This window comes from Phocoena phocoena, chromosome 11, assembly GCF_963924675.1.
Source record: "Phocoena phocoena chromosome 11, mPhoPho1.1, whole genome shotgun sequence".
NCBI classification, from domain to species: Eukaryota; Metazoa; Chordata; class Mammalia; order Artiodactyla; family Phocoenidae; genus Phocoena; species Phocoena phocoena.
This window is the reverse complement of record NC_089229.1, coordinates 18,309,230-18,332,201: the sequence shown is the minus strand read 5'-3', so window position 1 is coordinate 18,332,201 and position 22,972 is coordinate 18,309,230. Positions and strand designations below refer to the sequence as shown.

The window sequence follows — 22,972 nt, the reverse complement described above, 5'->3', positions numbered from 1 at the left end:
GAAGGTGCTGATGGATTGGATGGGGGATGAGGAAGGAGGAAGCCAAAGATGACTCCTGAGCTTCTGATTGGAGCCACCAGAAGGATGGTGCTGCCATTAATATTGCTGGGGGAGCAGATCTGGGAGGAAAGTAGAGATCAGAATTCTTCGCTGATTTGTTCATTTTCTGCTCCCTCGCCTACAGCATAAGCAGGAACTTGTCTGGGCTTGTTCCCTGATATCTCCCCGGACCCTAAAGCAGAGTCTAGTACAAGGCCACTAAATGTATCTGAATGAACGGATCCCCATTTCACCACAGGGGTAAAACCGTTTGCCCAAGGTCTCATAGCAAACATATTGCAGAGCTGGAATAGTTAGGCCTCTTCCCCAGTCCGGCACCAGCAAGGACCATATCCGCAAAGACATCCTTGCTTGGAGTCAGTCAAGAATTCATTCAACAGATTCATCTTTCCCTGTCAGCCAAGCCCTTCTAACGGCAATCTTCCACTCTGTGGAAAGTTAAGTGAAGTTGAAGCCTCTTTCGAGAGGTCGCCACATTCAGCTCTGCCCGGGGACCTCTGGCGCTCCTCAGTACAGAAGGACGAAAGATGCCGTTGCTTCCTTCCAGGGACAGATTCTGGCAAATGATGTGGCAATGCAAGAAATGGAGGTCGTTGCCAAAAACGGCCGGATTTACACACTGACTGGAGTCCTCATTCCTCCCTCTATCGTCCCAATCCTGCCCCACCGATGTGATGAAACAAAGAGAGAGATGAAACTGGTAAGAAAACTAGAAAGCTCCACGAGGACCCTAAACAGCCCCACAGAGCAGACCGTTCTCTCCTCACGAGTCTGAGGGAGCTGACGAGGATAGTTTCACACTTGAGCCTCGTTCGGAAGGCCTTTCCGTCTTTGTGAAGAGGCAGGAGGGTCGGAGGTCGTATCTCATCAAACGTGAACCAAAGTTCCTGGGGGAATTTCCAAACTGATAGTTGCTACCCTGGTATATTCGTTTTTCTAGAGCTGCCGTAACAAGTTACCGCAGACCAAGTGGCTTAAAGCAACAAAAATGTATTCTCTCGCAGTTCTGGAAGCTAGAAGTCCAAAATCAAGGTTTCCTGTTTCCATTGCAACGTTTTGGCTCAGCTGGTTTTAATCAGAGCAACTAAATTTCAACAAGATTTTGAACAACCAGGAACAGAGGAACCCTGCAACAAGGCAGGGAGTTAGGGCTGCCCTTGTCCTCCAGACTTCCTTTCCTGAACTTGAATGGCAGCTGCTCGGGGAGGGGTGGGGCGGGGAGCTCTGAACAAGTCTAATTATTGACTCCTATTGAGTCTTTTCTGCAGGTTGTTCAAGAACTCGTTCTCCATCTCCCCAAAGAAAAGAATTAAGATGTGGGTTTGAGCCACAACCAAAAAAATTTTGGTTAAATAGGAAAGGCTTCCCAATAGCTGCCTTAGACCGAGGTCTTCTTTTACTATTTTCTCTGGGTTTAAAGTCAAATGAGTCTGCTCTGTGTGGTTTAGGGTGGTTTCCATTAGGTCTATTAAAAGTACAAATGGGGCTTCCCTGGTGGCGCAGTTGGTTGAGAGTCCGCCTGCCAATGCAGGGGACACGGGTTCGTGCCCCAGTCCGGGAAGATCCCACATGCCGTGGAGCGGCTGGGCCCGTGAGCCATGGCCGCTGAGCCTGCACGTCCGGAGCCTGGGCTCCGCAACGGGAGAGGCTGCAGCAGTGAGAGGCCCGCGTACCGCGAAAAAAAAAAAAAGGGACAAATGTATTCTCTGGAAAGTATTGAGAACTAGTAAACAGTAGAAGCAGCCGGTCTCTTCTAGAAGTCTCAGTTTTCAGCAGGCTGAACCCATAGCCGCCTTTGGGCATGTATGTTTGAATCTTAGAGGCTTCATTAATAAGTCTCTGTACTAGTTAGGGTCCCTGCAGGAAGCAGAATTTATACCAAGGGTTCAAATTAAGAGACTTTAATGACGAAGCTGCTACAGAGGGGTGGGCAGGGCTGAGGAAGCAAACACATGATGCTGGGGCATCCAAGGAGAAGCTCTGGCAGGAAACCATTACCACCAGAGAGTCAGTGGTGGGGAGGGGGTGGAGTTACCTGAACCCAGTGAGAGTGGGGAGAATGGAAGAAGAGGTATCCATCAGCAGCTGTAGGAACGGTGCTCGAGCAGAGAGGGAGCAGGAAAGAAATACCTTGACCTTGTTCTCCCCTACCCATTAATATACTGCTGGCACCTCACCGAGACCAGTTGGAAACTGGCAAGGGGCCCCAAGAGACCATCCTTCAAGGTTTACCTGCTGGAGCACAGAACACAGTAGAGAAGGTCAGAGAATGGATCTGGAGAGATTTGGAGGCACGCACCCCTTTTCTTCCTCCTGAATTCAGAACCAATGGAGGAAGAAGCCCAGGAGACTGAAAGGCAGAGAGGCAATGTTCAGCCTCGTTACTGCTAAGCTAATTGGAGAACAGGGACTTGAGTGTGTGGCCAGTGCTAGTACTACATCGCTGGCACAGGTGGGCAACTGCAGTGTCCCCTCAGGGTCGACCAGAAGCCTGAGGCCTGTCGGACCCTGAAAGAGGATGAGGAAGGGGCTGCTCTGAGTGGGCCCACTTCCTTCTCCCAAATTCCTTCTCTCTGGTGAGGAGGCAGTAGGGGCGGGGAGAGAGGCCAAGAGTGGTACACTAGTGGGACCCCTTCACAGGGAGGATGCATGAGGCCAGACACGTGGCCTGCCCCTCCCTCTTACAGACACGCCTGTACTGACCTGCAGTCTTTCCTTCCAGGGCACTTGTGTGAGCTGTTCCCTGGTGTATTGGAGCAAATGCCCTGCCGACTCTGAGCCCACAGTGAGTGTGACAGCTTCAGGGAAGCACACGTCACCCAAGCAGCCCCGCTGGTGTGGTTTCTCATCCTTTCCATCTTCCCCTCTTAAAAGATATTCGTTCCAACTGGGATAACGTAAGGTTAGCTCTTAGCCTACTATATCTGGGCGGATGGTAGAAAGACAGCCCACAGATCCGTGTTTGAGTCCTTGCTCATTTATCCAAGGTAAGCTGCTTCACATACTTACTCTAATTTTCTTATCCGCAAATGGTAATACCGATAATAACAACAGCAACCGTAGCAGCAGCAGCCTTAGCACAGATAACACTCCAAGTGCAGTGCCTGAATCAAACAGCCACTCAGTAAATGTTCCCTCTCTACTTGCCCTATGAAATAAAACCCAGTGTTTGCATGAGAGAGGCAAAGCTCTACCCTCACCCTCTTGCGGTCTCTGGCTGGGCCTGAGAATTAAGTTGACATAAGACAAATTAACAGGAGAAAAGCACAGGTTTTCACACATACCTAAGAGCTTCCATAGGAGAATGAAGACCTGGAGGAACAGCAAAACCCAAGTGTTTATATAGTATGTGAGCAAAGACAGGTAACTGTGGAAAAGTAACTAAAATGTGAAATACATTTCACAATAGTACCTACATCAAATCATTATTACTATGTTGTACATCTTAAACTTATACAAGTTTTTCGGTTTTTTGTATCTGCTATTTTTCAAGTGCCTTTAGCACAAAATAATCCATAGGCCAAAGTGGCACATGGGGGTGTGGCATGTTCTGCTACCCTTCATTTGTATCTGCTCTTCCCAAGCATCATTCTGGAGAGAAATACAAGAAATATCAAGAAAAATGACACTAGGACCATCAAAACCTTGTCAAGCTTGATAGAATTCTGCACACGTCTATTGAGGATTATAGATCTGGTTCAGGGAGCATAGAGGTGAATAAGATATTGCTTTGTTTTGTTTTGGTCTTGAGAAGCTCTCATCTAAAAAGGAAAACAGGTGATTTTTCTTGGCATAATTTATATGCCAAGTAAATACTCTACTGGTAGCAAAAGCAACGTGTTCTAAGGTAAGATTGGTGATAGAAATTCCTGCCTCTAAGTTCATCCTAAGAAAGAACTTCCCAACCAGCCAGTTCATTCCACACTAGAATAGATCGCTATTATAAAGAAGGTGATGAGTTTTTTTTTAACACCGTCCTATTGTGGAGCATTTCATAAAGAAAAACATTAAAATTAAACAGGCACAGGTGTTCAGATATTTATTTTGCTCAGTGACGCCATCACCCCTGAGTCCTGCAGGATGCTGTCGACCAGGGAATATGGACAGGGAGAAGGGAAGAGGAAACGGTGGTGACTGGCATCCCAGTGAGTGCTGTGTGCCAGACATTGTTCTAAGTGCGTCATGCAGCAAACCTATGAGGGGGGCACGTTATAACCAGAGTGTAACCTGGGAACTAAGGCGAGGAAACATAAAAGCCCTCCCACAAGGTCACACAGCTGGTACACGCAGACCATGATCCTACATTGCCTCAGCCCAAAGAAGGAGGGAGAGAGGAAAGGAAAAACTGAGACACATGGGTCAGAGCCAACAGAACCCCTAAACTGCCCCTCCCGTGCTCCCATGGTCTGTACTTGGCTAACTATCCCGACAGCCAACAAGGGGGTTGAGTAGTCCTTCCTCATCGACCTGAGAATTCCTTTAGACATCTAAGATTTTAGGATTTTACTGCCCACGGTTTTCACTGCTCTCTTCTTAAGTAGGAGCCTAAGATGAAGGAGTACCTCCATATCCATTTTTATCTAACATAAAATTTGAGCCATGGACTAAATGCTCAGCACAAAACTTGAGACCAGCGTTTTTGTCCTATTCCACAGATTAGACAGCATGACTTGCCTCTGAGATCCTAAAGGTAGTAGGTGGTAAGATCCATTCTCTCGACCTGCCACTTACTATCAGTGTTCTTAAGAAAAGGGATTTAACCCGTCCGGGCCTCAGTTTCCTCATCTATAAAAAAGGGATGAGAAATACCCACATGGAGTTGAAGATTGATGACCTCATACAGGCAATGTGTCTGACCTTAGTAGGTTCTCAATAAATGGTAGTTCTCCGTAATTCTGAGTGGGTAGCAGAGGTTAGAGAATAGAAAGAAATCTGCTCCTATACCCCACAATTCCTAAGAGGAAAACTCAGACTCTCACTATTTTTTTGGTGGATCTTTGTACAAATTAGGAGGAAAATCTCTAATTGCTCCAAAATGTCTATATAGGAAGTGGTTAGGGATGGTTATTAATTGGAAGGGGAGGCTAAGCCACATCCTGGATGCACAGGAACATGTTCCCTGATTGATTAACAATGTCTTCCAGGGCATGAGAAGGGACGGAAAGGTACGTCTGCCCTGCATGGTGCAAACCCTGGCCTGTATTCTTCCAACAAGGAAACAGGCTTAACAGGGTGGCAGCTCTGCCTGTGTGTGCTGTGTGCTCTAGCACTCTTTCCTAGCGCTGACAGTAAAACAGAAGAAGATTGTCTGGTGTCTGTAGAAGCCGAGTCATGCCCAGGGGACCTCAAAATGCAGACTGCGATGTTCTTCCTCATTGGCTTTCTTCCAGACACTCTTCACACGCAAATGTGTCTACACTGGCCGAATCAGGAGCCTGAAGAATGGCTGTGCCAGATACTGTAATGCCACCGTGAAGGTGAGGCTTGTGTGTGGCCGGGGCCCTTATCCAGACCACCAAGGCCTTGCACAGAAGCCCACAGGGCTGGGCAGCTCTTGGACCCCAGGGTCTGTGAGTCACAGGTTGCCCTTGGGTTGACCCACAGGTTGACCATGTCTTCTTGCAAAGGAAGGGAAGGGCAGTCCCCACACAGCGGCCAGGTCACCCCCTCCCTGCATCCATTCATCCCATGGTTCCTATCACTCTTTTTTTTTTTTTTTTTTTTTTTTTTTTTTGCGGTATGCGGGCCTCTCACTGTTGTGGCCTCTCCCGTTGCGGAGCACAGGCTCTGGACACGCAGGCTCAGCGGCCACGGCTCACGGGCCCAACCGCTCTGCAGCATGTGGGATCTTGCCGGACCGGGGCACGAACCCATGTCCCCTGCATCGGCAGGCGGACTCTCAACCACTGCGCCACCAGGGAAGCCCCCTATCACTCTTAATATGGAGCCCACACCCTTGACAGTACCCTGCATGGCCCACCCTCTGCAGTGTCCCTGGCCTGTCTCTCACCCTCATTCCCACCTCAGCAGGTGTGCCTTTGCCATTCCCTCCTGGAAGAATGTTCTTCCAGATTTTCTTGAGGCTGACTGACCTCTCAAGTCTCCATCCGACCCTCATCTCCTCTGTCGCCGCCCAATCCACAGTGCCCCCGCCAATCTCCCCACACCTCTGCTCCCACCTGCCACCACCTGATAACGGCACTTTGATTTCCCGGTACTTACTGCTATCTGAAATCCTCTTTTTTTTCTTTGTAAATGTATCGTCTCTTCCCTGACTAGATGGAACACGGGCTCCATGAGCCCAAGCCTTTATCAATCTTGCTGTCACAGTACCAGAGCCGAGCCAGCAGCCCGGGGCGGCCCTCAGGAGATTTGTGGTGAACACGTGGCTGAGCACAGGCCACGCCATCATCTGCAAGAGAAGAAGTCATGCTCCTAAGGGTGGGAGGGGGCTGATACTGCTTGAGATCGTAACGGAAATTAAAATGTATTGATATTTCCTTTGAGGAACTGGCACTCTGCCTGGGATTCCAAAAGGCAACACACATTTTGTTTCTCAGATACCAAAGTGCTGCAACGGCTTCTACGGGCCCGACTGCAACCAGTGTCCAGGAGGCTTCTCGAATCCATGCTCCGGGAATGGGCAGGTGATAAAGACTGAGGCTTACTTTTTCACAAATGCTGAGGTTGACCTGTGTTAAGTCGAAAAGTAATTTTTAAAACCACTAAACTAAGAAATGGTACAATGCCAGTCACTGTTCCCAGGGAGTAAAAGAAACAGATCAGTTGCTAAAAGAAAAGAGGGTGTCTGCAGGAGAAGGAATTTTGCCTGGGGGAGTGGCAGGGGGCAGGGTGTCCAGTGATGTCGCTTCTGGTCTGCTTTCCTACTGCTGGTCACGTGACTTTGAGCAACTCAGCAAGGCTCTCTGGACCCCAGTTTCCCCGTGTGGGAGATAGCAGGATTGGCCTGCATTGATCTCCAAGTCTTTTTAGGGCCGAGATTTTACTATTCTTAAGGGAAAAAAAAAAAAAAAAGCACTGCCCAGTGAATGCTTTCTTTAAGATTTTTTTTTTTTTTTTGGCTGCCTCGGGTCTTAGTTGCAACACTCGGGATCTTCATTGCAGCGCATGGGCTTCTCTCTAGCTGTGGCGTGCAGGTTTTCTCTCTCTAGTTGTGGCACTCAGGCTCCCTGGCGCGTGGGCTCTAGTTTGTGGCACGCAGGCTCTCTAGCTGAGGTGCGCGAGCTCAGTAGTTGTGGCACGCGGGCTTAGTTGCCCCACCGCGTGTGGGATCTTAGTTCCTGGACCAGCGATCGAACCCATGTCCCCTGCATTGGAAGGCGGATTCTTTACCACTGGACCCCCAGGGAAGTCCTGAATGCTTTTTTTAGCCCATCTGCAAAACCTATGAAATGTAAGAGCCAAAACTTAACTCACCTAGCGTGGAGGCCAGGGCTAAACATACAAAGGTAATAGTAGCTGTGGTTCATATGGGGAAATTGTGGATCTGCACATATAAGGAATCCACATTGAAAATATGCCTCTTTCAAGGGGAAGGAAAAACTGCATGACCACCAAGTGGGGACACCACACAGGCCAGGGGAATAGGGCGAAGCTGCTACAAATTAACTACTGTACCTGGGTGTTCCGGGACCCAAGCCCAATTCTGATACGTGTTAGTCAGTACAAATCTAACCTTGAAATAGCTGGGGAGATGAGGGGTAAAATGCTCACACTGAAGGGAAAAACACTGCCGTTAGGACCCACATAGCTGAGCATGTGAGCATCTGGAGAGAAAGGCCTGCCTTCATTCTGATTGTCAGTGGTTTATCGGGCTGCCCCTTAAGCATTGTTTAGAGGTTCCATTTCACCACTGTGACACCCCCCCAACCCCCGACCAAATGACTTCCTGTGAAGTTCTGAATCCTGGCTCGGGACACCCATGTGTCACTGTCTTAGCTTCCTACCCGATACCCACGACTCCACTTTCCACAGGGGGTCCCAAAGAGTCATTTCAAGCAGAATTGAATCTAAGTCAAAGAAGCAGGCCAGGAAACGAAAGCATCTGGGACTCCTCGCCTGGGGCGTGTTGTCCTGATGGCCAGGGGCCCTGCCTTTGTTTGCAGTGCGCCGACGGCCTCGACGGCAATGGGACATGCGTTTGCCAGGATGGTTTCCAGGGCTCCCAGTGTCAGTTCTGCTCGGACCCCAATAAATACGGACCTCGGTGTGACAAAAGTAAGTGTCGCTTCCTGAGCTGCCTTCTGCTCCTCACCCGGGGTCCCTGCAGCACTGCAGTGCAGTCCTGGTATCAGGTGTCCCTTGGCTTGGTGGATGCCCTTATCACAGGGTACTTCTTAAGCACTTGGGTCCCAAACAGTGCACATACCAGGTTGCTGGGCCCCACTCACAGAGCTTTGAGATAGGAGGCCTGGGTGGTACCTGAGGATTTGCATCTCTGACAAGTTCCCTGAGATGTCAACACTGCTGGCCCAAGACCACACTTTGAAAACCAGTCTTTTAGGGTTTCCCCACATACCTGAAGTGATTGTGGGCTCCATATTAGAAAACAGACTCCCCATCTTTCAAGCAGTTCTCTTCCATCAGCTCCTCCCTTTGCTAAATGTGTGACCTTGAGTTAGTTACTACACCTCTCTAGGCCTCAATTTCCTCATCTGTAAAATGGGGATAATAATAGTAACTACCTCGTAAGGTTAGTACAAGTTATAAATGGAAAGCACTTGCCTTAGAACAATGCCTAGCGCCTAGTATGCACTACCAGTATTATTATCTGTTATTGTTATTATTATCTATTATTGCTGGTACTGTTACTGTTATGCTAAGTTCAGTGATATAAATGTCCAGAAGCTCATAGAACATGTAGGAAGTTCCACAACACTAGGCATTGAAAAAAAAATGCAGTCATATAATCTTAGAAAACACATTATGTTCTTAAAAATAACACCATGTGAATATTTAAGTACATAGATAGAAATATACATCTATCTATCTAAGCTAAGATTAGAACTTGACAGAAAAAAATAAAATGAATAGATCAGAGCTTGCTGTGGAGTCAAACCAACCTGAAGTTCAGTCTTCACTCTGCAACTTACTGGCTCTACGGCCTTGGAAGAAATCTCTCATTGAAGCTTAACTTCCCCGTTTATAAAATGAAGACAATATTGGTACCCACTTCATAGGTTGTTGATTAAGTTAGATCATAATTTAGGACTTTAGCCCAGAGCATGCACCTAGCAAATAATCAATAGATGAAGCCATTCTTACTACTGTCACTACTAACTCCACTCATCTGTTACAAAACACGCCACCCCTCTCCTCTCTTACCTTGTCTGATCTTCATGGCTACCTCTCAAGAAGGACGGGACACCAGAGCCCAGCAGATTTGTGGCTGCTGATCCTAGTCTGATGCTCTTTTTGCCAAATAAGGTTTCTGAGGGGAAAAAATAGGAGTTTATTCCAAAGCCTGTTGACATAGGCATTTTTATGAGGCCAGTAGTCACGATGCCGAGGCTGGGGCAGCAGTGGTGGCTTCCCGCTCCAAAGCCTCTTGTCCAGGTCTGTTGCTGCCCACCGCCTCGTGCAGGGGAGCTTCCTCTTCATTCTGGGGTCTTGTTCCTTGCTAACCAAGCCCTGACGTCCTTAAAAGTTTATGAAAAGTTTTCTTTGTTTTAAAACCAGCTGTGCTTTGCCAGCCCTCACTGTGTTTCTCTTTCCTGGGTGCTGGCTCCAAGCCCCGACACAAATCCCTTTCCCATCAGTCCCTTCTGGGGCAAAACCACACATTCCTTCATTTCTGATCACATTTAAGCCCCCAAATCCTTGCCACCTGCCTTTGAGAGTCTCCAGAATGTTCTTTTCACTTCCACATGCAGAGGAGCCTGAGTCTGATATGCTGGCTCACATTGTAACTTTTAAATACCTGTAATCAAAAGCAAAGTTAGCAGCTAAAGTTTAAGATGATAACAGACAGTGGAAATGCCAGTCGACATACTGATCGCCTGGTTACTCATGGTCACTAACGGAAATGGAATTTGAAGGTCTGAGTTCAAGTCCCTGTTTGGGAACTTGCCAGCAAGTCAGGCAATTTGTTTTACCTCTCTGGGCCTCAGTTTCCTCATCTGGAAAATGGGGATGGTAAAAGTATTGATACCTATCTCCTGAGGCTGGTGACTATGAATGAGAGGGTACAGGATAAAGGCTGGCCCAATGCCTAGAACAAGGTCAGTGTGCAAATATTGGGCATGAGTTAGCATTGGTTTGCTGTGATGGAGGGTGAAGTGCAAATATGTAAGCCACACATCAGAGGCTGTGCTGGCAGGTGAAATCACTTCCAGAATATCTTCAGGAAAAGGTGAGAAATTTCCAGACTAAACTCTCCTACCATGAAGTAGGTGAAAATTGAGCTCCTTGGCCTCTTTCACACCATCACAACCCACACTCCCCCTGCACCCCACACAAAGACACACAAAGCATCCCGAAGACCAAGCTCTTCTCACCGAGAGCTGTCTTGGCACACGAGAAAGACGCTGAGAAATAGCGTCCAGAGCCTTCCGCGTCTCAGCCCCGGCTTCTGCACCTACAGGAGTGAGTGGGGGGTGAGGGGAGGGTCCCTGTCCTCCATGACCCATATGCCCATTGCTAAGCTTGTCCCCAAGCCCTGACGGCCCTCTTCCTTCCCTTCCAGGGTGTCTGTGCAGTTTCGGAACATGTGACAACAGAATTGACAGTGACGGCGCCTGTCTCCCCGGCACCTGCAGGGACGGCTCCGCCGGGAGATTCTGCCACAAGCAGACCTCAGCCTGCGGGCCCTACATGCAGTTCTGTCACATCCATGCCACCTGCGAATACAGCAATGGGACAGCAAGGTAGGCCAGTTGGGGAGGGGGGATTGCCATCCTTAACGGCCCATGGCCACTGTGTTACCTGTAGACACACCCAACCCATATCTAAACTCTTCATAAACTAAGCCCTGTTCTCTTCAGCTGCCAGTATGGCTTTTGTGGAGAAAACTTCAGACTGAGCTGGGTTCAAAGTTTGCAGCATTCCCTGCTTTGAAACTTACCAGCTGTGTGACCTTGGGCAGTTACTTAACCTATCTGAGCCTCACTTTTGTCATCAGTACAATAAGCGTGATGTTGCCTACCTAGCAGGGCAGTTGTGGAGATTCGAAGAACTGAATGCCAAATCATCCAGCCCCAGGGCTAGTACATCATAGGTGTTCAGTCATGGAAACTGCAGTTATTACCATCACTCATGTGAAGGAAATGAAGATTTGCCCACCAACTTTCCAACCCTTTAAAAACGCCTTTACTTCCTAAGGTCATTAATAACTACTCCCCTGTTAAAGGCATCTTACAAGAAATTAGATCGTTGGTCACTGGATCACCGTTTGTTTTCTTAATGCTATCTAACGTATGAAGTGGGCTTGGGGGGAACATGTCAGAGGAAATTTTCCTCTCTGGGAATATCTGGTTCAAAGGCAGTAACCATGCAAAACATAGCCTGGGAAATGCAGACATACATGTAGAATTCTTAGCCTTATTTTTGCAGCACTTTTCTTAGTTTGTAATTACCTAATCATTTGCTTACCTGTTTGTGAGCTGTCTCCCCCACCAGTCTGCAGGAAGCATGGGGCAGAGACTGACTTTGCTCTTGCATGGTGGTACAATAGGAATGCATCCTTCTAAGGAGTTCGTATATACAGCAGTGCATAAGGCGAAAGTCACAAGTCACCAACATCGCCCTTAAAACCTCCTAAGGGAATTCCCTGGCGGCCCAGAGGCTAGGACTCGGCGCTCTCACTGCTGGGGCCTGGGTTCAACCCCTGGTCAGAAACTAAGATACTGCAAGCCGTGAGGCACGGCCAGAAAAAAATTAAAAGTAAATAAATAAACAATAAATAAATTTAAAAACCTCTAATCACCCACAGGGGATCATCAACATGGGTCTGTATTTACTATATAAACTTAGGTAAATCAATGTTGAAACAGATCAATCTTTTTTTTTTTTTTTTTTTAGATCAATCTATTTCTTCATTTGGGGACCACCTAAAGTATTTAGTTCTTCTAGGATTCTTGATGCATGAAAAATAATTTTATTTAGAGTTTTGTGAAGCACGTATGACTGAATCTGCAATAGTCACGTGGGCGTGTGATAGGTGTCCCAGCACCCATCACAGGGCACTCAGTAAATACTGGTAGACCAAACAAATGAATGAATGAATGGTCCTATTTAACAGCTAAAGTTTCAAGGTGGAGCATTTTGAGAGGAGTGCCTGAGGGCGTGATGGATCATGGAATCAGGCACCTGAGAATGTTGTGCTCTAAAAAAAAGAACATCTGAGAGATCAGAGAAGGGAGAGAGGGGAGGTCTCACCTGATTGTCATGTTCAAATCACTGAACTGTCACACAGAAGAGAGCGTCGTTCTCTGCTGAACCAGAGGTAATGACTTGAGGTATAAAGGGACAGACTCCAGCCCCATAAGAACAGAAAAGCCGCCCGGTGTCGAGCCTGAGAAGGTGCAACTGCTGAACGCCCCATGTGCATTCACTCTATACCACAGCTTTATGAGGGAGATGTTAGACCCATTTTCCAGGTGAGGAAACAGTCTCCCAGAGGTTAAGGGACTCGCTCAGGGTCACACAACTGCTAAGAGGTGGGGCCTGGATACCCACCCAGGTGTATCTGACTGCAGACCCAGGAGTGCTGGTGGCCACCATGGTACATGGCTCCCCCGACAAGGGCATAGTGTCAGGCCACCTGGCTGTGAACACGTTCACCCCTGGCTGGCTGGTCTTCTTGGGGAGGGGTGGGATAGTTGGTGCTTATATTTCTAGGGCTGACTTTGTGCGCTCACTCTTCTTTGCAGCTGTGTTTGCAAAGCAGGGTATGAAGGGGATGGAAGCCTCTGTTCAGAGATGGACCCTTGTTCGGGATTAACCCGAGGGGGCTGCAGCCGCAATGTGAGTGTTGGTCTTTATTTCCAAGCTGCCAGGTTTTTTAGGAAATCCTGAGGGAAGACCTTCCAAAAGGCAGTGTCAGACGACTTCATTGCATGAGGCACATTTGCTTGAACCCTGCGTTTTAAAGATGGTGCCAGGTACCTTCTGTGAGCCTCCACTTCCTAAGTTCACGTGTGCTGGGGGAGCCCCAGGTTCACATGTGCAGGGGTATTGGGCTTCTAAAAACACAACCAAAGGATCAGATACTGGAGATCATTAATAATAAACTTCTGATTCAGACATTATAGCTTACAAGTGACTTTCATGTATGTGATTTCATTTGCTCTTCCCACCAACCCATTGAAGCAGATGTTGTTTATCCCCATTTTACTGATCAGGAAATTGAGGCTCAGAGACCTTAAGTGACTTGCCTTAAGTTCTGTTAGTGTCAAGGGTATAGCCCAAACTGACTGTTCCTTTCATTAATACCTTCTGAATATCACCACCACCACCCGGCCAAGGTCACCTTCATTCCTTACCCACAGTTTAATAACTATTCTCCCTGATGCTCCTCTTGGCTATAGCCACAGCCAGAGTGGATCAGATCATGTTTCCCCCTTGCTGAAATCCCTTCGGGAACTTCCCCTGGCTCTGAGGATGACATCAGATGCAAATGCCTTGCCCAACCCTCCAGACTGCGCCTGGGCAAGCCCCACCCTCTCAGCCTCATCTGGACAACTTACCTTGCACCTCTCACTCTGTCCTTCAGCTTCCGGGTGTGGTCATCCTGAAAGGCCTGGAATTGGTACAGGTAGGAGCTTGGGCTAAAGCATCATACAGACCTGGGTTCATGCCTCTTTACAGCTGTGTGATCTTGGGCAAGTCACTTACCTCCTCTGAGCCTCAGTTTCCTTATCTGTAAAATAGAGATAATCACAGTACCTTCCTCAAGATGATGGCTTACACCTACAAAACATTCAGAACAATCCCTGGCTCAATAAATGGCAGTGACGTTAGTGATGGTGGCCATTAGCTGGCCAAAAACAAGCAAATTTGTTCTTTAAGTCATCTTATCCTTTCCATTGATCTTAATGCAAATGTGTGTTTTAATCATTTCCTTTGCACTCCATGTAAATATAAGCTTCTTCAGTGTACCTCTGGAAATCCTTGCTTTGCACCTGGAATCTTGCGGCTGGACTGGGGTTTCAGAGGTTTTGCTGCTGCTTTTCCTCCTGTAGGCAGAGTGTATCAGAACTGGCAGGGGAACCCACATCTGCGTATGCCATCAGGGATGGACGGGGGACGGAAGGGATTGCTCAGAGATCAACACCTGCCTGCTGCCCAGTGCTGGCAGCTGCCACCACAATGCAACCTGTTTGTACATCGGCCCCGGGCAGGTAGGTGTGATGAGCTGGAGAGCCAAGAGGAAGCAGGATTCCTGGAGTAGATTGTTTTTTCCCCTAAACACAGAAGTACTTTGGCTAGAATTTACTGCAGCTCTTCTATCATTTGTAGCAGTGGGAAAGGGTTAATTGTCACAACAAACCTGATGTAGGTACTATTTTTTTTCACCTTTTGACCCCATTTACCCTCACCATGCCCCACCCCACCCCACCCAGCCTCTGGCAACCACCAGTCTGTTCTCCATATCTGTGAGCTTAGTTTAGTTTTGTTTTGTTTTAGATTCCACATATAAGTGAGATCATATGGCATTTGTCTTTTTCTTACCTATTTCACTTAGCATAATGCCCTCAAAGTCCATCCATTATGTTGCAAATGGCAAGATTTCATTCTTTCTTTGGACAAATAATATTCTAATGTATATGTAGGCCACATATTCTTTATCCATTCATCTGTTGATGAGCAGTTTGGTTGCTTCCATGTCTTGACTATTGTAAATAATGCTGCAATGAACATGGGGGTGCATATACCTTTTCAAGTTTTTTTTTTTTTTTTTCAGGTAAATACCCAGAAGTGGAATTGCTAGAACATATGGTAGTTCTATTTTTAGTTTTTTGAAGAACCGCCATAACAGTTTTCCACAGTGGCTGCACCAATTTACATTCCCACCAACAGTGCACAAGGGTTCCCTTTCGTCCACTTCCTCTCCAGCACTTTATTATTTCTTGTCTTTGTCTCACTGTGGTTTTGATTTGCGTTCCTCTGATAATTAGTCATGTTGAGCAGCTTTTCAAGTACCTGTTGATTATCTGTATGTCTTCTTTGGAAAAACGTCCACTCAGATCTTCTGCCCATTTTTTTAATTGGATTGTTTGTTTTTTTGCTGTTGAGTTGTATGAGTTCTTTATATATTTTAGATATTAACCCCTTATCAGATTATGACTTGTAAATATTTTCTCCCATTCCATAGGTTACCTTTTCATTTTGTTGATGGTCGCCTTCGCCATATAGAAGCTTTTTATTTTCTTTTCTTTTATTTTTTTTTTTGCGGTACGCGGGCCTCTCACTGTTGCGGCCTCTTCCGTTGCGGAGCACAGACTCCGGACGCGCAGGCTCAGGGGCCATGGCTCACGGGCCCAGCCGCTCCGTGGCATGTGGGATCTTCCCGGACCAGGGCACGAACCCACGTCCCCTGCATCGGCAGGCGGACTCTCAACCACTGCACCACCAGGGAAGCCTCCAGAAGCTTTTAAATTTGATGTAGTCCTACTTGCTTATTTTTGCTTTTGTTGCCACATAGGTACTATTATCATTCCATCTTATAAAAGAGGAAACTGAAGCATGGAGAGGTTAAATACTTTGCTCATATCACACAGAAACCAAATTACGGTGTGAGATTCACACCCAGACAGTCTGACTCCAGAATTGTCCTCTTGGTCGCCACCCTTGACCATACTCTATTTCTCTATAACACTGTGTAATACTCTACAGTTTGTGGGTCACTTTCACTTAACCTCATTTAAGGGAGACAGAGGCAGAGAAAACTACTTCTTAGGAGTTAATCAGCCCCAGGGGAGGTGATGACAACTGTCCTAGGATTGTAGCCATGAAAAAGTCCTAGTCATGAAAGAACTCACTGCATTCTTATGTCTTGCCAAGCAAGTACCAACAATTCAATTAGTTTTTGACTCACCTGAGTCGCCACGTCGCGTTTGAGAGAGGAAGACAATTTCTTGGTATCAGTATCAGTTTGCTAAGGCTGCTGTAGCAAAGTATCACTAACTGGGTATCACAGAACAACAAAAATGTATGTCTCACGGGATTGGAGGCTAGAGGTCCAGGATCAAGGTATCAGCAGGTTTGGTTCCTTCTAAGAGCTATGATGACAGATCTGTTCCATGCCTCTCTCCCAGCTCTGGGTGGTTCGCTGACAGGCTTTGGTGTTCCTTGGCTTATACACGCATCACCCTAATCTCTGCCTTCGTGTTCACATGGCATTCTCCCACGTGCATGTCTATGTCCAAATCTCCCCTTTTTATAAGGACACCAGTCATATTAGACTAGGGACCCACCCTACTCCAGTATGACTTAACTAATTACATATTAACAATCCTTTTTCCAAATAAGGTTACATTCTGAGGTACTGGGGGTCAGGACTTCAACATATGAGTGCGGGAGTGGGATTGGGGGAACACAGTTCAACCCATAAGAGTATCTATTCCCTTCTGCTCTGTCATCCTTTCTGCAGACAAATTTGAAAAGCATTCTGATGGGGGAGATAGAGGAAGAGAAACGACTTTTTATAGTGTTACATAAGAAATAAAATAGGCCATATCTAGGATTGCCCTCAGTAGTGTTATTAGCTGGCTCGAAAGCTTGTAGATATATTCCAAATAGGCACAAATCCTAACTACCATGAATTTTTATTTTAAAAGACAGACCATGTTTGGGTCAATATGTCAGGGCTGTGGGTGCAGGGACATGCTACCCCAATACCAAGTACAGAAGATTAAACACTCTTGCTTACAAGGTCTTGCCCTCTCGTGTAAAGTTGTATACATGTGCATATATTTGTATATAAGATACCCAATTGGGCTTCCCTGGTGGCGCCGTGGTTGAGAGTCCGCCTGCTGATGCAGGGGACTCGGGTTCGTGCCCCGGTCTGGGAAGATCCCACATGCCGCAGAGCGGCTGGGCCCGTGAGCCATGGCCACTGAGCCTGCGCGTCCGGAGCCTGTGCTCCGCAACGGAAGAGGCCACAACAGTGAGAGGCCCGCAAACCGCAAAAAAATTTACCTTATACCCAATTTACCTTATAAAGCATATATAGCAAATAATACTTATACCCTTAAAGATAAAAATTCATAAATTGGAGTTCTATTCCTTTCTTCCCACAACTTAATGGGTTGTCTGTATCACCTCAATAACCCTTCACCAATCAAATGTTCCTACTTTCCCACCTCTGTTTATTTTTCTGACATGTACCCTCAGCGTTCATGGACTCCCCACTCCTACCACCCTCTCCCAAGGTCCAGCCACGCCCCACTTCCCAGAAGAAACTTCCCAGCTCATCCTCCCTCCTCTGAAGAGCAGTGGTCCTCATCACAGAAGCATCTCCTGTGCCAGTTCATCCATAAGACTTAGAGCATCTCTTGTTTTCCACTTAAGATTGGACCATTCTTATTTACATTGTATGCTTTATCTTCTTCTCTTTAGTGAAAGCAGCTTTGAGGTTCATTGCTGGTTCCATAACCTGTGTTTGTTATCTGTTGAAGAGATTACTCCTGTTTAAATTATAGGGTTTTTTAAAATTAATTAATTTATTTATTTTTGGCTGCGTTGCGTCTTTGTTGCTGCTCGCGGGCTTTCTCTAGTTGCGGCGAGTGAGGGCTGCTCTTCATTGCGGTGCACGGGCCTCTCACTGTGGTGGCTTCTCTTGTTGCTGGAGCACGGGCTCTAGGCACGTGGGCTTCAGTAGTTGTGGCACGCAGGCTCAGTAGTTGTGGCTCGCGGGCTCTAGAGCACAGGCTCAATAGTTGTGACGCATGGGCTTCATTGCTCCACGGCATGTGGGATCTTCCCGGACCAGGGCTCGAACCCGAGTCCGCTGCACTGGCAGGCAGATTCTTAACCACTGTGCCACCAGGGAAGCCCCCTAAATTATGTTTTAAATACAAGATAATGTTTAATAATGGAAGACATTTGGGAAAGTAAAAGAGTGGAGAAAAATGAAAACCATTCACAGCACTCCCACATTCACCATTTGTGTGCTGATGTATTTTTTCTTTCTGGTCTTCTTAATGCACAGGTTTTTATTTTTCTCTACCTTGTTGCGATCCACTGCAGTTTTGTTTGGTTCCTATTCTGTACTTAGCACAGACATTCCCCCATTTTATCATACAACCCACCACTGTCATCACCATGATCGTCATCATCATCGTCATCGTCATCATATTTAATAGCTGCGTGATCAGGGCCATTTGCTCCTGTGGTGTAGTTTGTGTACTACACAAAGTACCCAGCCTATGGGGCAAACAGGGGCTGAAACCCAGCCTGCACCCTGCTCACCAAGGTGTGTACCCTGGTGTGGACCTAAAGCTTGCCAGAGGGAGGGGGACTTTTTTGTTGCATGATGACCCTGTCTCCCTGCTGAGCCACTAGCCATGGGTTGTCCATGTAGAGGTTTGCCTGCTCAGAGGGAATGCCTGTTCTAAATTACACAATGTGCCTTCCAGACTAACAGTGGCCGTGTGCATGGATCTCCACCAAGTGGTTGCTCCATGACTTGCTTAATCTTTCCCTCTTAGGTGGAGGGGCCAATTTTTCCAATGTGATGCTCTTTAGGACCTAAGTTCTCTCTGAGACAAATCTCCATATGGCCCCTCTAGGGTAATGAATTCAAAACACACCAAAGGACTATCAGACTGGGAAATGTAATGTAGAATGTGGAGACCAATAGCTCCGGAAGCTGAAGTGTAATAAACGAAAGACATTAATGGTGTTCTCTAAAAGAGCCAAACAGTGATGGCTTCCATACTTCATTTTGTGGTAGAGTGTGAGGGCAGGGCATGCAAGGCAGTTGTTTTCAATAATCCGTTTGACTTTGCTCTTGGAATTACAGAATGAGTGTGAGTGCAAGAAAGGATTTCGAGGCAATGGGATTGACTGTGAACCAGTAACTTCATGCTTGGAACAAACTGGGAAATGTCATCCACTGGTGAGTTACTTGATTCCTTTCATTAATCCTTAAAACAATGACTTGAGAAAGAAAGAAGGTTGGGTTATTTTTTTATCTGGGCCGAGTAGTGAACAAAATCTCTCTTTACTCCCAAAGGGGGTCCCTGAGCAGAATGTGAGTAATTATTGCCACCTTCACTCCATTCTAAAGCTCGGAAGAACCAACATACAGTTGCCAGATAAGATTCCCGGTTAAATCTGAACTTCTAGTAACTTGGCGTTTTTATTTGCTACATCTGGCAATTCTAAATCACCAGGATAACTTAAAGGGTAACTAGACTCCCATTTTGAATGTCATGACAAAGTTTTACCCAAATTATTAGTGAAAATGCCCATTCAAGGGTAGGTTGAGCCTTGTGTCTAAATTATGGAAGAGCAGGCAAAGATGTTAGAGCTGGTCGTGTTCATGTTTTTAAAAGAACATCCCTAAGCACTCAGCGTCAGAACCAGTGAAGACGACACCTTAGTCACAGTGCTTTTGCTTGCAAGGAACAGAGTCCACGCAAATCCGCTTAAGCTAAAAAGGAATTTGTTGGACAGATGCCGCCAGGGTAGCTCCATAGTCAGGAATTCCAAAACTTCCCACGGGCTTAGAATCGACATCAAGGCAGCTTCTTCCCTCGATCCTCTGAGACCATGCAATTTCTCATTTTGCTACTCCCTGTGCTTGTACTTTCTCTTTGTCTTTGTCTCTCTTTCTCTCTCTCTCTCCCAACTTTAAGTGCAGTTCTGTGCATCTTGGGGTAGATGACTCCGTTCTTAGAAAAACATCTACCCAACTACCAGAGATGGTAGTTTTTCCACTAACTTAACAGCGCTACCAGAGATGGTAGTTTTTCCACTAACTTAACAGCACTCTGTGTCCCCAGTCTAACTCATAGGAGAAAGGATCTGACCAGCCCAGCTGGGTCCAAGTGTCCACATATGAGACACTCAATGATGGCCAGGGAGTGGGGTGACATATCATGAACAGGACTGCCAGACCCACGCCTAGTAGTGTGGGCAGGTGGGTAATATTCAAAGACAAAAAAAATGGGAGGAGATGCCTCTAAAGCATCCGTTACCCAAGAATCATGAAAGCACTTCATAAAGCTGAAGAAGCTCCAACACTCTTGCTTAATTTAAGCCCAACCAAGCCCTGACATTCCACACGTGAGAGGTTATTGGAACTTGCACTTCATTCCAAAGCGTGGAAGAACGAGCATAGGGTTGCCAGATAAAGTGCAACACACCCAGTTAAAATTGAATTTCAGATACACAGTGAATTCTTTTCTGGCACAAGCGTGCCCCCAAATACTATATGGGACATGCTTATACAAAAACCTCTTGGTTTATCTGAAATTCACATTAACTGTGTGTCCTGATTTCTGCTTGCTAAATCTTGGCAGGGATGAAAAGAAAGAATCTAATTGTGATTCCATAAGAAGTGCACCAAACCTGCAGAAAGGGCTGAGGGCCTGTGGGTTACTTCCACCGTCTTTCAGCCCCAAATTTGCAGTTCTCACTGTAGAAGGAGCCTGAGGATTCACAGGTGTACCTCATACCTAATGCTTTAGTTGGGAAAGCAAACCGTTTCTCTCATTTTCTTTGTATCAGGCAACCTGTCAGTTTACTTCTTCTGGTGTCTGGAGTTGTGTCTGCCAAGAGGGCTACGAAGGAGATGGCCTTCTCTGCTATGGAAACGCTGCAGTGGTAAGTCCTCTGAGATCAACTCCAGTACAGAATAATAAAGACAAAAATCTTCAAATTTAAAAGAAAAAAAAAGTGCTCTTGGCTAGGATGGCTTTAAAGTGTTCTACCAATCATTTGCTCCAGATTTTATCTGAAGCAAACTGCTTCTCATAAATGGCATATGTGCTCTGTGGGTCACAAATTTTCTACAAGGTGAAGGGAGGTAACTTTTATTAGGCACTTTCTGTGTACCAAGCAGTGCTGGCTTCCCTTTCTTGCCATTCTGCCTCTTGCTGGTCCCGGACTTCCCGGATGGGCAAATAACTGGTCCCTGCTGAGCTCTCGGGCACTCCTGTCCGGGCTGTGTGCCTCCTGTAGGCACCCAGAGCACCCTGTGCTTACCCCTGTCTGGGGGGTACACGCGCACCTTCTGTGTACCAGGCATCTTACTAAATCCTTAACATGCTGCAGCACCCCCTTTAAACCACAGCCTCTGGGCTTATGCTATTATCATGCCCATTTCATAGATGAGGAAACTGAGAGCCTAAGCACACTTGCCTAAGGTCGCTCAGCTGTCTCCGTGCAGAGCCCAAGCACTTAACCGTTAGTATGTTCTATCAGCGTAGGGCACGGCCCACCTAATTGCCTGTCTCCCCACTGGACTGTCAACTCTTGAGGGCAGGTCTTTGTCCTTGCTTCCTACTTCACTCCTACTGTTCATAAAGATTTGCTGAAATGAGAAAGTAAATTGGTGAATTTTCTCATCACTCACTTTTTGTTTAACTCACTGGAGTTTGGTTCCTACCCTCCTCTCAACGGAAACCACTGGCGTAACAGTGCCCAGGGCTGCACCTGCCCTAACGTGCTCCCTGGCAGCTGCAGCATCTGACCTTGGCCTCCCTGCCTATCAGGGTCCTTCCTGCCCTTTACTGAACCTGTTTCTCCTACTCATCCCATCAGGCCTGTCTCCTGACATTCAGACCGTGGAGCATGGACCCAACATTTTCTCTGCACTGTCCATGGGCCACATTTCCTAAAACCTTAAAACCCTAACACCCTGCTTTCACAATGCCCCTCATCTCCCACGGAAAACAAGATCAAGTCCAAATCCTCGGCCTGGTAACTCTGAGGACTTCACATGGACTCAACTCACTTCAACCAGCTTAGCTGAGCTGTCGCCTTCCCAGCTGTCACCTTCCTGGCTCCGTTCCCCGCCCCCATGGACCCAGCCTCAGGTCTTTCTGCCAGCAGTTCAGGTCCAGCTCATGCCCTCCTCTCCTTGAAGGGATTACCCGAGCATCTCAGCTCTTGTACTTATCTATTTACTGATTTACTTTTTAACTGGTATTTACTAACTTATTCCATAACCTCAACCACTTTCAAAAAGGAATTAAGACAGCTCTGAGATGTATTGCCTTTTGGTAAACTTGCACATAATAATTGTTGTTGCCACTTTCGTGGTGTTTAATAATTTTTAAAATGTTTTCACATACATTAATGCATGTAATGTTCATAATCCCAGGAGCAAGGCATCATCATTTTCATTTTTCAGATGAGGCACTTGAGTTCTCAGAGAGGTTAAGTGACTTGCCCAAGGTCCCACAGCTGGTAAATGGCAGACCCAGGAATTGAACCCAGACTTTTTAAACTCAAAGTCTAGAGCTTTCTTTAATCTATCACACCTTCAAACATCACTGATCTACCAGCCCTCTGTGTTATTTTTTCACATCCTAACATCCCCAAAACAACTGTAAGTTGCATAAGATCAGGGGCCATCTTTTCTCTTTCATATCTTATATCCTCCCTCACTCCAACTTGGTGCCAATTGAGATGGTTCAGCGTGTATGTTCATTAACAAACCCCATGGCGGATAAGTTAAAAATAATAGTTGCTAAAACCTACTGACTGTGTCCTGCATGCCGTCCTCTATTCTAAGCACTTTAGAAACATTAACTCTTCCAGTTTCCACATCAACACTACCAGCTGGAGCTTTTATCATCCCTGTTTTATAGCTGGGAACATCGAAGCCCAGAGAGATGAAGGAACTTGCCTAAGGAACTAGGAAATGGCCAAACCAGAAAGAAAACCCGAGTGCTCTGGCACTGTGTCCCGAGCCCCTGCTCAATGCTAGCTCTGAAAG

At 46.7% G+C, this 22,972-nt stretch overlaps 1 protein-coding gene across 1 annotated transcript in view; it reads left to right on the top strand.

Moving 5' to 3' along the window:
* STAB2 (stabilin 2) overlaps positions 1–22,972 on the top strand; it is a 156,562-nt gene that overhangs the window by 62,148 nt on the left and 71,442 nt on the right. Inside the window, exons 18-27 of the mRNA XM_065888385.1 lie at positions 608–760; positions 2,783–2,845; positions 5,451–5,537; positions 6,621–6,707; positions 8,187–8,298; positions 10,766–10,946; positions 12,951–13,044; positions 14,262–14,420; positions 19,046–19,141; positions 20,758–20,853. Of these exons, the coding sequence (XP_065744457.1) occupies positions 608–760; positions 2,783–2,845; positions 5,451–5,537; positions 6,621–6,707; positions 8,187–8,298; positions 10,766–10,946; positions 12,951–13,044; positions 14,262–14,420; positions 19,046–19,141; positions 20,758–20,853 (1,128 nt within the window). The remainder of the gene's footprint in view (positions 1–607; positions 761–2,782; positions 2,846–5,450; positions 5,538–6,620; positions 6,708–8,186; positions 8,299–10,765; positions 10,947–12,950; positions 13,045–14,261; positions 14,421–19,045; positions 19,142–20,757; positions 20,854–22,972) is intronic.